The following is a 14,978-nucleotide window of genomic DNA, read 5'->3' on the forward strand; positions in this document are numbered from 1 at the left end:
CCAGACTTGATCATAATTCTAAATTTTCTTTAGGTTCCCCTAAGATTACCAGTACCCCAAACCAGCAGAAAGTAGCCTGGAATACTATGCCCACATTCCCATAAAAAAATGGACTATGGTGGGGGGGAGTGATGCAGGACAATTGTCTATATTCTGTCAATTATATGTTAAATAAATGTTGATTGGCCAGTAGCCAGGCAGGAAGTATAGGCAGGACAACCAGACAGGAAGTAGAGGTGGGTCAAGGAGAACAGGAGAATTCTGGGAAGGAGGAAGCCCATTCCTCCGCAGTCCTGTCCGGACACCAAAGAAGTGAAATCTGACCTGCCCCGAGGAAAAAGGTACTGAGACATGTGGCTAACACAGATAAGAATAATAGGCTAATGTAAGTTATAGAAGTTAATAAAAAGCCTGAGCTAATGGGCCAACCAGTTTATGATTAATGTAGAGTCTCTGTGTGATTTCTGTGGGACTTACTGGCTGTGGGACCTGGTGGGAGGACAGAAACCAAGCAGGCCCACATTAGAGAGTTGCTGTCTGGAACCCAGGGAAGAGAGGGTTTCATAGGAGCAGGAAGGATATTGGGATATAGTGGAAAAGTATTTCTTGAACTAGGACAGTGGCTAGCCTGGTATTTTCATTTGTCAAAAGTCATGGGATTGTACATAATACTTTCAATTTCTGATATTTATTGCATGTAAGCAATATCTTAAGCAGTTCTTTGGTTTTGTAGACACAGATAAAATTGAAACTAAAACTCTTCTCTTGTTTGAAGACCCTTTTGTAGTAAGCTTCTCTACCTGAGGGATAATCAGTGCTGGGAGGGTCAAGACGTTGCTCTAGGCAAAGCTCAGGAAGGATCCCGGTAAGTAAGCATCTGAGACCTCAGCTCCCTGCTAGAGTGTGAGACTTCCCATCCCTGTGGTCACCGTGGTCACTGTGGTCACTGTGATCCTTGTGGTGGTGGCTCTGGGGCTCCTGGTTGGGCTCAGAGCTTGGGCAGGCTCCGCCATGGTGAGTTTCATTTACTCTGATTAGTTCCTTTAAGCTAACAGATGCCTTAGAGTAGTGGTCCTCAGCCTTCCTAATGCTATGACCCTTTGATACAGTTCCTTGGTTGTGGTGACCGCCACAGAAAATTGTTTTGTTGCTACTTCATAACTATAATTTTGCTACTGTTATGAATTGTAATGTAAATGTTGATATGCAGGCTATCTGATCCCCCAAAGAGGCTGTAACCCACAGGTTGAGAACTGTCTTTGACATTGCAGCTTGGGGCAACTTGGACTATTTCAAGATGTGGTTATGAGGGCCATAGGGTGTAGACTGGTGCTTGAGCAAAGCCCTTGGTGGCTTCTGAATGACAGTGAGGAGCAGTCAAGCTTATCTTCAGTCCTTTCTTGTTGTCTGAGTGACTGCAGAGCATTATGCTTGGTATTAGTGCAGCCGTACCAGTGCTGGCATTTCTAGTCACCCCTTAACAGACACAAGACCCCTACTCTGGGAACCTTTAGTAGGCTGCCTACGGGATCCTGCTCTACCTTTTTTAAAAGCACAATAAAATATACACAGTGTAAGGAGTCACTATTTTAGCCACTTTGAGTGCTCAACCCATCATATTAAGTGCCTTTATATTATTTTAAAACCATTGCCATTATACATTTCCAAGAATTTTTTCTATCCTCCCAAGCTGAAACTATATGCCCACCAAATAACAGCTCCCTATTACTGCCTTTTCCTTCCCAGTTCTGGGGAGCCACCTTGCTAATGGATGTCTCTGTAGACTTGGTTGCTCTAGGAACCACAAATAGCAGAAGGGATATGCTTCTCCTTTAGTGTCTGTCTTACTTCACCTAGGGTATGTTTTTGAAGTTTATTCATGTATAACATGCCAGACTTTTTTATGTTTGAGAAAATGTGTGTGTGTGTGATGCTTTGTTTATCTCTCTGTCTGTGAATGGATTCCTGTCTTCTCTTCCTGCTGTTTGACTATCATAAATAATGTTATAAATGTGAACGCTCAAATCCTGTTGGGCTGTGCTTTCAGTTCTCTTGGAGATGTGCCCTGTAGTAGAATGCAGTAATAGACCTCCAGTTTACTTTTTGTCTGTGCTCTGGAATACTGCTTGGAAAACCATTAACACAGCAATGGAAAGTGAAAGCAGCCAATTTGCTGAATATTACACAGATATCTTTATTGAGAGGATTTAGATCTGTCACAAGTCGTAAGATTTGTTGGGCTGTTGAAAATGGGAACATCCTGATCTAGTCCAGGCTTCTCTCATGCCCTAGAACATTGGCTCTGGGAGGAGTTTGGTCTTACATAGACAATGAGTTAGAGCCCAGGAATCCGAAGACTTACGAGAGTGGCAGAGTGACAAAGACTCAGGTCCATGTGAAGGGGAAATGAGAGAGAATTCCAGAGTCCATAGAGAGATTGGGAAACCACTAGAGAATCAGGTAGGGATTAATTATAAGGCCAAAACAGAGAAACTTGAGATCCTATAGGGCTTACAAGAAATTGATCAGAGGTCCCAGATGCTTCGCTTATGAGCCATGAGAAGCTCTGGGGCACCCATGAGCTGGGGCTATTGAATGAGGGCAATGCCATCTTCCTTTGTGCTGTCTGTGGTAACTAGTGGCATAGGTGATGGAGGGTAGAACAGATAGGACACAAAGAGCTCCCTCTCCTTAGAGGGAACCATGAGTGCAAGGTGAACTGAGAAGCGACTGTGTGAACAGAGCTGGTTTTAGGGAGAAACCATGAAACAGATGAAGACAAATGAAGCCACTTATTCGTCATTTCTAGCTCTCCTCTGTGTCCGGGATATGGACTCCTCATGCTGATGCACACAATCAGTGCTCAGGAAGTGGCTGTCAGGCTCAACTGAAGTTGAAATGTGACCTGTAAATCTTTGGATGGGAAATGATTCTAGTACTCAAATTCCAGTTAATCATCCATGAAACTTAACTAATACAAGTCTAAGTCTCTCTCAGCCCTGCCCTCCCACCCCCTACAATTAAAGAACAGAATGTTCTGAGAATCAGCAAAACACGCACGTTAAAAATCTAGTAAAAGAGTAATGACTTATGAGTCAACAAAGCATTTTAGAAACATTAAAACCCACTGATTTGTCATTATATGGGAAAATAATTAATGGCAATCACAATGATTTGCTTTGGGCTTTCCCAGCAAGCTGTCACCGGATGCCAAGGACAGTTAGAAGGGCTTGCAGAGAAGCTTCACCTTACCTTTGCATCAGGCTTGCTGGGGACAGGTTTTCCTGTGTTTGTGTTTTCATAGGGCAACACTTGATCATGAGGGCTGTGCCTGACTGCAGTTTGGCATCTCTGAGGCAGACAGCGTTGCATGGTGTCTGTATGGCCTGGGAAGAGATTGCACGTCAATGAAATCACATTGCTGTTGCAGCTTGTCTCCTTCCAACTGGAAGCTGGGCCCACCACTTCTGTTTTTGGCCATCTTTGTGGTCTAGACCACACCCTATCACCATGGGCTGCAATGTCTTCTGAATTACTCCCTTGTTTCCACACTCACCTTGCCCACTCTCTTTATACTGGGAACTGGGAGTAATTTTCCAAAACTGTAACTGTGTGGTTGGGGAGATGACTAGGTGGGTGAGAAGTGTTTGCCTCACAAGTGTGGTGAGCTGAGTTCAAATCCTCAGAACCCATGAAAAGGCCAGATGTTAGTGAGCAGCTGTAATCCCAGCATTCCTACAGGGGAATGGTAGACAGAGACTGGAGAATCTCTAGAAGTTTGAAGGTCAGCTAACCTGGCAGAGTACACTAGAAAAAAAACCCAACCCTCAAAGACTCTGTCTCAAATAAGGTGGAAGGTGTCCTTTGACCTTGGTGTGGGCCTACACACACACACATACACATACACACACACACACAGGTGATAGAGAGAGTGAGAAAGAGAGGGAGAAATGTAACTGTGATTTACTCAGCCTGATTAAAAATCTTTCCATGATTACCCACTCCCAAATAAAATAGTCTCTCATCTGTTTTTTTTGTTAAATAATTTATTTATCTGGGTGTAGTGGTGCACGCCTTTGATCCTAGCACTTGGGAGGCAGAGGCAGGCAGATCTCTGTGAGTTTGAGGCCAGCCTTGTCCACAGAGTGAGTTCCAGGACAGCCAAGGCTACAGAGAAACACTGTTTGGAAAAACACTACCAATAATAATGATGATGATGATAATAATTTATTTTTACTTTAGGTGAATTGTTTGTGAGGGTGTTAGATTCCCTGGAACTGGAGTTTCAGAGAGTTATGAGCTATCATGTGGGTGCTGGGAATTGAACCCGGGTCCTCTGAAGAGCAGCTAGTCCTCTTACCCATTGAGCCACCTCTCCAGTCCCTTTTCTTCTGTTTTTAAGGCTCCAAATTCCTTCTCTCCTTATTTCTTCATCCTCTCCTCATCCTTCCCACATTACCCACTCCACCCAGGCCATAATGAACTCTGTTCAGTTCCTTGAGCCTACCATGACCACTCCAAGCTTGGGAAATACCATTAAGAAACTCCAAGCGTAATCTAAAAAAGCTACACTATCTTTTCTTTTAACCTGAAACAGCAGCTGATAGAGAAACCATGGTAATGTAGACTTGGATATTCAGAAGACACTTTATTTAAAATGAATAAAACAAATTTGTCATTTCATAGAACACAAGGGGATAGTATTTGTTGCCAATCATAAATTTAAACCATTAAGGTATATGTTGGAAGCTGGGAATTTGCACCTAACACAATAGTATCCTGATAGATTTTTCTCATGAGATTGGTGGTACTATTTGCAAATATGAGTATATTATGTAATGACACACTGTGTGGTTGGGATGGTAACTGGATCCCCAAAGCATGTGTGTTGAAGGTTTGAGCCACAGTATGGGATACTCTTGAGAGGTGGTAGATATTTTAGGAGATGAACCTTAGCTGGAGGATATTCAATCAGTGGGTTGTGCTCTTGAACAGGATACTGGGGTCCCAGACTGGAAATGAGTAGACTTGTTCTATCACACACTCCCTCCCATGATGCTCTGCTGTATCATAGGCCGGAAGCAACAGGGCCAGGCAACCATGGATAGAGACTAAAAACACGGACACAAATTATCACAATGTGGCATGTCTGACAGACACAAACATGTTGTTATGTAATCTATGTCAAGGGTGCGTCTTGCAGGATTGATCCCCAAATGATAGTACTGTCTAGAGGTGATCGGTTCATGGGGGCTCTGACCTCTTTATGTGTTAATCTACTGATGAGTTATAGTGTGGGTTCTACTTGAAGGAACTGAATCACAGAGCATGCCTTTGAGGGGTTTGCCTTATCCCTGGGCTTCACTTCTCACTCTGTCTGCTTCCTGATACCCATGAGCAGCTTTGCTCCATCACATACTGTGTGATGTTTGGCCTTGCCTCAGCCCCGAGAGTGGTGGAGTCCAGCAATCATAGACTTGAAGTTTCAAGTCAAAGAAAATCTTAGCTTCTGTAGGGTGTTGTTTTTATCAAGAATTTTCCCAGAGGGAAAAGGGTGGCTCATACACATGTTAACACTGGAAGTCTGGATCATGTCTTCATGTCTGTGAACCATTATTCCTAACTGACCAATTTGTTGATGCTACAATTTGCCATGCCTGGATTAGAAGTGAACTGAAATGTAAATAAACTGGTCCATTTTATAGAATATAGAAAGTTTGTTTTACCTGGCATGTCATCATTAAGAAACCACCATTTGTCAAATTCTGATATGGTGTTTTCTCTACATATTTCAACCAAAACGAAACATTTCCACCACATGTTACTCTTGTAAACAGAAACCAAGGATGGAGTTTTTGACATTTAGGTCAGGAGGTGAGCCAAGCACAGCCAAGACATTTGTGAATATTTTAGAATTTAAGATAGGAATACTTAAAAAAAAAACCCTAAAATCATAAGAGTATATAAACACTATGTGAATAAAACACCAGGCAAAAGCAACAAATAAACCAGGTGTGGTGGCACACACCTTTAATCCCAGCGTTGCTGAGCGAGCCCAATTTCTCTTTGAGTTTGAGGTCAGCCTGGTCTACAAAAAGAGCTCCAGGCCACCCTGGGCTACATAGTTAGATTCCAGAGAGAGAGAGAGAGAGAGAGAGAGAGAGAGAGAGAGAGAGAGAGAGAGAGAGAACACACATATAAACTGGAAGTCAGGTCAGCATTATAAGCATATAGCCTGCCTCAGTATCAGACGTATGACTCGGTTGTCATCCTGGCAAGCAGCTGAGCAAGAACTTCGGGAGTGTGAGCTGCTTTTGACCCCAAACTTTGTTTAGATGAATTGAAGTTTCAGCAAATATTTACTAAGAACAAAAAATATTCCTGATATTTTGAAAGTTTTATTTTAATTGTGCCAGTGATGATGGTTTTTATTGAACCTAAGAATGTGTGTGTGTGTATTTTAAATGGGACTTGTACCCAGGGCTGTGTGCATGCTAAGCAAATGATTAATCTCTGGGAAATGTCCCTAGAATACTCTAGAACACCCTTTAGTTCCTCCTTTTTTTTTTTTTTTTCTGAAATGGGGCCTTATTAAGTTGCATAGATTGGTTATGAACTCACTCTGTATTCCAAGAAAGCCTTGCATTTGTGGTTGTCCTACTGAGAAGCTGGGACTACCAAGGCCTAAGAAGAAGATTGATCACCTAGAATCTAGATGCATTTATAATACTAAGTTAATTTTACCTACCGATTTATGATCTTAAGAACAATAGCCGGGTGGTAATGGCGCACGCCTTTAATCCCAGCACTCAGGAGGCAGAGGCAGGCTGATCTCTGTGAGTTCGACACCAACCTGGTCTACAAGAGCTAGTTCCAGGACAGGCTCCAAAGCTACAGAGAAACTCTGTCTTGAAAAAACAAAACAAAACAAAAAAACAAAAACAACAACAAGAAAAAGAACAAGAAGTAAAAGATTGGGACCCTGTGCCCTGCAGTCCTCAGAACAAACCTACAGACCTGTATTTGTGAGAAGAACATTGGCTTAAAAACTTTCTTATAAGTTATCCTAGAGCAGAATGCAGGGGGCATATTATTTAAATGGGAGCGACTATCTTTACTTCGTGGCTTGAAGCAGTAAGAACAAACTTGAGGGGGAAAATCAGCATTATCAGCGTTTCTTATTACTCAGTTTGTGCTTTGTGTCCTATAGAATTCAGAGACTATGAAATTTTTATGATATTATGGCAACTGATTCATTATCGTTCAACCCCGTATGCCTTGCTTAAATATTTAAGAGGTCCTATTTTTAAAAAGAGCATTTGGAAATAATTATGCATTTGTAGTCTGTTCACAGATCTAGTGAAATGAAACAGCAAAATTGCCACACTGTTTTCTTCTGAATGCTGCTGGCTCGGCTCGGTGTGGGATGATGAATGAATAAATGAGCAGTTCTGAGCATGCTGTCTGTTTCCCACCACATCATGGTTTTCCTCCCTCCCAATGAAAGCAGCCAAGCTTCCAGAGCTTCCCACACGAGGCTTCACATTTGAGGCTGATCACTCTTATGGAGCCTGGAAGAGGGGGGGTGACAGCAATGAAGGGATTGGCGAAAGGTCAGTAGAAAAGATTTTGGGGTGGGTAGTTGACACCCCAAGAGGCAAAACAGCCTGATAAAAATGAGGTAAAACTGCACTGCTGTGAACAGTTTCTAATGTTTTAAAAGTCTTATGGAGCTGTGTGTTTCAGCACAAACTCTAGCTCTTGTGATCAGCCCAGGGATGCTAACTTGTGAGCGTGGTTAGTATTACCAGAGAGATAACCTTACATTCCTCTGTTGCCACTTACAGTACAACATTTAAAATCAGGCATTATGTCAGTACTTATCAGAAGATTTTGATTTATATTTGTACATAATTAAAAATTAACTTTATAGGGAAAAAACCGTATGTATGTTTTCCAAAGGAAAACATAACAAAACAAGCCTAAATACAAACACACACACACAAGAAGAAAAATTCACACTTCCAACTCTAAAGAGAAATACTATTACTATCTTGGCGTATAAGAAGACATTTCTGAACCCTCTTCTAGTTTATATGTAAAACAGACATGTATGATCTGTTTACTGGGATTCTCTATAGTTTAGCTTGCATTAATTTATCAATACATTGGGCCCATTGTGTTTAATCTGTAAGTGAACTACCCAGAAACAAACTAAACCTATCCAAGATTCTTTTTCCATTTGTTAGGTACCCATAATGATATCAGCATCTTCAGAGATGCGGAGCTCACTATCCTTTATGGCTGCCTGCCCTGAAGGCATCTGTATGGATCCCAGTGTGGGGCAGAGCTCCAGTAAACTGTCAATCTATGAGTGCGGCTGGCCCATCACCTTCTCACATGACGCATGGCTACGTCTGATGAGTCAGAAGTAAACGTCCACTCAGTAGAATGAGTATTCGCTGAGTAAGCTGATGGGGAAGCACTGGTCAGTGGAAGGATAGGGTTGTCTCTACTCTGTATCTTTAAACATGGCAACACTTCGAGTAGTGACCTTACATTTGATGTGTGCTTGTTGATGGAAGGAGAAAGTAATGGAGGCAAAATATCTATTCTGTCTCCTCTAGGCTTTCTTTTTTAAAAAAATATTTATTTATTTATTTATTTATTTATTTATTTATTTATTTATTTATTATGCATACAATATTCTGTCTGTGTGTATGTCTCCAGGCCAGAAGAGGGCACCAGACCTCATTTACAGATGAGTTGTGAGCCACCATGTGGTTGCCTGGAACTGAACTCAGGACCTTTGGAAGAGCAGGCAATGCTCTTAACCACTGAGCCATCTCTCCAGCCCCTCCTCTAGACTTTCATAAGAAGTTTAGCTTCCTCCATGATGGGTTCAGGACACAAAAGATGGACTGGACTCCTGGTGGTGATGGCCATTCCCTTAACACTGTGGTTCTAGACTGTAGTTGCTTTGCTTTGTATCCACATGTGCTTTTATCTTTAAGATAGAGGCTCGCCAGTCTGCCCTGAGTTATGATTCTCTCTAACCTCGAAGCACACTTTCAGAACCCACAAGTCAAGCCTCTTCTGGCCCCGTTCATCCCAGGTACTCTCCAGATGGATACTCTAAGCCATCTTATCTTTACCCGCCTAAATCTGACCTTCAGCAGTCCTGTGGATAGCATCTATAGGGAAAAATGAAATGAGGCATGATGGGAATCAGTCAGGTGTCTCTGAGGCTGGCTGATATCATTTGGGGAAGAGGAAATGGGGGGACAAAGAAAATAATGAAGGATATTAAAACAGGAGAGGATCAAGTAGAAGACTGAGTGCACCTGTGTGAATATTTACTGATATTCACATATGAGTTTTTATTCACATTCTGTCAGTGGAAGGGTGAAGTTCAAAGGATTTAACTGGATCTAAGTGGCCCTGCTGAAGAGTCAGAGGCAGAGCTGGGTCCAAGAGGTGAAGCTCTCACCTCCTCCATTGTACCCTATAGAGTCTGCTCTTCTCAGCCCCAGATACCCTTGTATGGCTCAGCTGAGAGACATGAACGCAGTACTTCCCTGGTAATCATGAGGGAAAATGCACATGGCAGAAGTAGCTGAGACAAGTGGCAATGGGCAATGCTGAGCCCCCTGGCAGGCATAGGACTGTGTTCCTCCTCTGCTTTATGTGGAGATACGCTAGCTTTCTGAACTTTGTGTCACAATCAGTAAGAGGGGTCATTTAAGTTATTAGTATCATTTTCTTTCATTTTATAGATCTGTATTTCTTAAGATAATTCTCCATTACATCTAGTGTGTTGGGGGAAAATTGTCTACAACTCTTAGAGACGATGGAGCGCACAGTGTGAACCATTGGTGACTGATGGAGGAATCTATCCCCGTCTGGTGAAGACTGCTGTAGTGTGTTCTTATCAGTTTAATAACTAACTGCTAAGATTACTTTGCAAAGATACATCTGAGGTAGCTAAAGAGATACACAGTTTGAGAGCCGGATATTTCTCTCCCAGAAAGAGTTGAGCCTATAGCACTTCTGGAACGATGTCAATACCAAGGCTTCCAACCATAATGCTTATAAGATTTCATTATGAATTCAAATAAAAATTAGTTATTATATAACTTTAACTCAAATGGAACACTAATCATCAGTGAGAATGAGACAATCACAGCTGTGCACATCAGGCAAGGGGCTCCAGTTCCCAAGCATCGTGTCTCCATGCAGGACTCTCATAGAGTACTGGCTTACCTGTTTATACCACGGTTCTTACTGACAGTGCCCTTACCTCTGACGTGTACACTGTGCTTCGCTGGCATGTAGGAAGAGCTACAGAAAATGTCAGAATTGGTATGTTAGCATTCCTGTGACAGACAAAAATCCCACGTATGGAAAAAGTTAATGGCAACGTCTCAAGGTGACATTTATAAAGTACGCATATTTTACTGAACCCGCTTAAAGAACTGTCAGTTTTCTAAAACAGCAGGGTTGACTTTTCCTCTCCTCTCTCGAGTCTGGCAAGTGGTAGACATGGAACTAAGGGACTGGTGGAGCTACTGTTTTCCTCTGTCATCTCTGTGAGACCATATCATCACTCTTGGCTTTGTTAAGATGAGTTCAGCCTTGTCTTGTAGCTACTAACACCTGTGTGTTTGGGGCTCATATTCTTTCTTTTTTTAAATTTATTTTTTATTAATTATTATTTTAAATTTATTTTACATCTCGACCACAGTTTCCTGTCCCTCCTTCCTCCCATTTCCTCCTCCCTGCCTCTCCTCTGCCCCCTCCCCATCCACTCCTCTGTTTCTGTTCAGAAAGAGGCAGGCCTCCCATGGGTGTCAACAAAGCATGGCATATCAAGTTGCTGCGGGACTAAGCTCCTCCCTTTGTGGGGCTCTAATTCTATAGAACGGTCTGCCAGTTGAGAGGCAGCTATAGCTAGGAAGAGAAGCATAGAAATTCCCACCTTTTGAAAATGTGAGCTGGGTGAGAAAAAAAAATGCTGGGGATCCCAAGGAATTCCACACAAAAGGAGATTATGAAAATGTAACACAAATCAGTCAAAACAGCAATATGCACTTCTAATCACAAAAGTGGTGTGACCAGGACTGCTCACTCACATCTGCACTTTGCACTCTAACTTTCTATTTCACTTTGTGTTCCCATCAACATCAACGTAAGCTCCAGATGCTAATAGAATGCCATCTAATTACACGAGCCATGCTGTATCTCGAGGGCTGTGCTATTGGCGGAAGCCTCTATTCTAATTAAAAGCAACCTGACCTTTTCTTAGCACCAGTGAAATCAACTGAGGGCGTGTCTGCTTTTTGTTGCCCCCACAAAAGCCCAAGGACCTTACAGCTGGCTTTATAATTGAAAATGCTTGCAGGTTATCTGAGAACCAGACAGTGCCCCCATCACTGATTACACTTCTGACATTCAAGCTCTTGACTGTTAAAACCGGTGTCCCCTCACAAGGAGCCAATGCATCGCTTCTGTTAAATGACTGAAGGAAAAAGGAGTCACAGAGCTTCTCTCTGACTTTAAAGAATTTGTGGGGAATGCTATATGAGATGGAGTGCCCTTCCAGAACCTTTTAGGTACCAAGCACATCATTTGTAAGGATCAACACAGCATTTTAAAACAACTAAAACCAACAAGTATGTCGAGCACTTTCTAATGAATGTGTGTTTGGTGGACTATGAAATGAAGGAGAGACCTGGTTTCTGCTTTAGTGGAGAGCAGTTCTGCAGGGAAGACATGGCTGTGGAGAATCCTAATGGACCCAACAGATGTCCCAGGAAAAGCATACAGGTCAGCTGCTGTGGTGTGAGAGATCACACATGAGGAGCTGCTCAGAGTGTAAAGGATGGGGAAGCATGTTCCAGGGAGGTGGGAAGGCTCAAAGAGGAGAAGTTGTAGGTTATTCTGCAAGAGCCCAGAAGTAATCCCATAGGGATGGGATGGGGTGGGATGGATGCTCTTAGTATCAATAGAAGGCTGTTGCAGTAGTCCAGGCAAGAGTTGGTGGGGGCTGGTCTATGCATAGAGTTGGGAGGACAAATGGGTATATTCAAGACATGTTTTGGAGATAGAATTTTGGGTTAGAAAAGGGTTCCCCTCAGCAGGAGTGGGAAAGTTTGGGAGTGGTATTGGAAGTAAGAGCAGATTTCAGCACAATTGTTTTGTGGTGTCTGGAACCTTTCTAAGGGAAGGGCCTATTGTACAACTGTATGCACAGGTCTGGAGCCAAGCAGAGGGACTTGGTCAGGAGAAAGGGACTTGGGAATAATTGACATGGTGAGGGCACTTGACCCTGAGACGAATGAGATTCATGTCTTCAGTGGCAGGAAGGGGCCGGTGAGATGAACTCTGTTACCACCCTCATTTAGGACTATTCTGGGAGATAAGTCCAAGAAGGAGACTTAGGAGAGGTAGCTAATTAAGAGAACAATTAAAATTAGACTTTGTGTAACAAATCAAACAAACAAATAAGCGGAAACCGCATCAAATAACTACCATGGGTACAGGCCAGACAGAATAGCTCATTCGCTTCTCTCAAGGGTGATTTATCCTCCATTAGAAAATCGGTGTAAGAAAAGCTGTTTGGTCGGATAGGGACTTATGTAGCAAACAGTCTCCTAAGAGCTACAAAGCAATGGTCCTAATCTCTGCAGGCCAAAGGATGAGAGCTTACTGAAGGTACAAAACAGGACACATTAAGAAAATGAGGCAGGAGAAGGGAATTGGGGCTTATGATGCTCCGAAGTTCACAGCCTGGCAATCATACAGAGAAGTCATTTACTAGGCTCTTGCTATGTTCCTGGCTCTGTTTTAAGCTTAGACACCAACGCCGTCCAAATTCATTGTTCACCAGTGGTGACATCTGTCAGTCTGAATCTAGTCGTTCCTACTTCACAGCCGTCTTTTCAATCACTAATGTGGACATTTCCAGTAAATATTATTCATCAAGGCAGCATCTCAATTATGGGCATGAGCAAGGAGAGCCATGACTATTGGGCAGCGTTGTTAGAATCAAGTTACTATGGCAGCAGGGGCTCAGGCTCTGGAGTTGCCCTTAACTTTAGAGGTCAAGGAAGCCTGTCTCCCTGGACTTCATTTTTACCATCTGAGGAATGAATGAAATGATGTCCTGGATTCAGTGTGGTTCTAACCTTGGGTATAATTGATGGCAATGTTTTCACATAGGAGAGAAGTAACTGTGGGGAAAGTAGTCGGAAGAATAGATGTATATATGTCCTTCCGAGAGGGATAGTGTGGGGGCTGGAGAGTATCTGCTGAGGATGTAGTGTGTAAGGTCAGGAACTGAGGTCACAGCCTTTAGCCAGAGTCTCACAGAAGCAACTCAGAGTCCAAACTTTGCAAAAGTTAGCGCTAATTTTGAGAAAGCCACTACTAATTTTTATCAAGCGACCTTGGTTAAAGAATCACCCTCGATTCTTCAACTCCTCAGTGAAGGTGATGATGCCACAATCAATTGATCATGATTACATCATCAGAGGTAACATTCTCAACACCTGCTCACCTACACAGTACTGCTCAAATGTGTCTGTGGACTTTGATGCAGTCGTGAACCGAGATAAGCTGGAGATGACTCGCTTTTCCTGCAACACTGATCAGCATCCATCCCATCCAGTTACTATTTGTTTTTAGGCCCCTCAGTTTCCTGTAACACCCAATCATTTATAAATAGCAGAAAGACATTATTAGATTCTGTGGCAGATGGAGATGTCACTATTTTCCTTGAGACCTGTCTGTCACTGGGCTGCAGAGTAGAAGGGCTAACATTTTCTGTTCTTAGAAGTCTTATGAGTCACTGTGTAAGATCTAAGAGGATGCATATCTGTTGACAGAATAACAGGTATTCCTGCCTCTTTACCTGGTGATGGCAGGTGGAATCTTCCCCGTGGTTTGGTTTTGTGATGGATGAGAAGGTCCTGGCTTTTCCTGGTGATAAGATCCTGGAAAGTATGACACATTGGGTCAGACTGCACAGTGAATATAATTGAGGGCTTCCAGAACACTGGGATGGCCTTAACTTAAGTCCTCACATTATCATCAGGGGCCTTTAGAAACCGTAAACTCATATAGTCTACAGCCACCCCCCCAGGAGCACTACCTTCTGGAGGCTGTAAAATTGCATGGGTTATTTACAGCCTAGAGCACATATGACTGGATTTTCCAAGTAATACAAACTATTTCATCAGAAGGCATTTTAGGGGTTATTACAGATGAATTAGTTTAAAAAAAAACTTTGTCTTTATCATACACCCATACACTCATTCATTTATTGGTTTATTCACACAGTTCATTGAGACTGTGTAACATTTATGGAATAGGTTCTCTGCTAGAAAATGGAGTTACTGTCAGGGAGAGAGATGTAATTTTTAAATTAAAGGAGATGGCAAACAAGTAGAGCAGGGAGAACGTTTTGGACAGAGTGATTGACATAAAGAAAATAAAGTATGCTTCAGGATACAGGGTTGACCTTGTGTGGTTAATGAGGGGCCTCTGAGAGTTGACTGGTGAATGACATCCTGATGTGGAGAGCGTTAAGCCAAAGGACTGCTGTGGGGACAGCTATGTCTAGGGAAGCCTACTGCCTGTACAAGCCATTGCCTTCTCATTCCCTCTTGTGCTAGATCAGGTGATCTTCCAAGGTTCTGATGTAGGCCAGCAGCTATCAGCTGGTAACCAACAGGGATCTATTTTCTCAATGCTTCCTCCTTGATCATTGTCTTAGATAAATTTAACTGTCAATTTTACACATCCTTCAGTAACCTGAAGGAAGAACCTCAATTGAGGAATTGCCTACATCAGATTAAACTATATTCATGCCATCGGGGGATTATCTTGATTATTAATGTAGTGAGTGCAATCCACGGTGGGCAGTGCCACCGGGCAGGTGTCCCTGGGCTGTCTGAAAAAGCTAGCTAAGCATAAGC

At 42.6% G+C, this 14,978-nt stretch overlaps 1 protein-coding gene across 1 annotated transcript in view; it reads right to left on the reverse strand.

Annotated features, from left to right (window-relative positions):
* The window catches only part of Clnk (cytokine dependent hematopoietic cell linker), a 94,764-nt gene that overhangs the window by 13,593 nt on the left and 66,193 nt on the right, over positions 1-14,978 (reverse strand). The window contains exons 13-15 of the mRNA XM_057772861.1: positions 13,913-13,994; positions 10,301-10,341; positions 3,253-3,386 (exon numbers count right to left, since the gene is read on the reverse strand). Coding sequence (XP_057628844.1) covers positions 3,253-3,386; positions 10,301-10,341; positions 13,913-13,994 — 257 coding nt within the window. The remainder of the gene's footprint in view (positions 1-3,252; positions 3,387-10,300; positions 10,342-13,912; positions 13,995-14,978) is intronic.

Source organism: Chionomys nivalis, chromosome 6, assembly GCF_950005125.1.
Source record: "Chionomys nivalis chromosome 6, mChiNiv1.1, whole genome shotgun sequence".
Classification (NCBI taxonomy): domain Eukaryota; kingdom Metazoa; phylum Chordata; class Mammalia; order Rodentia; family Cricetidae; genus Chionomys; species Chionomys nivalis.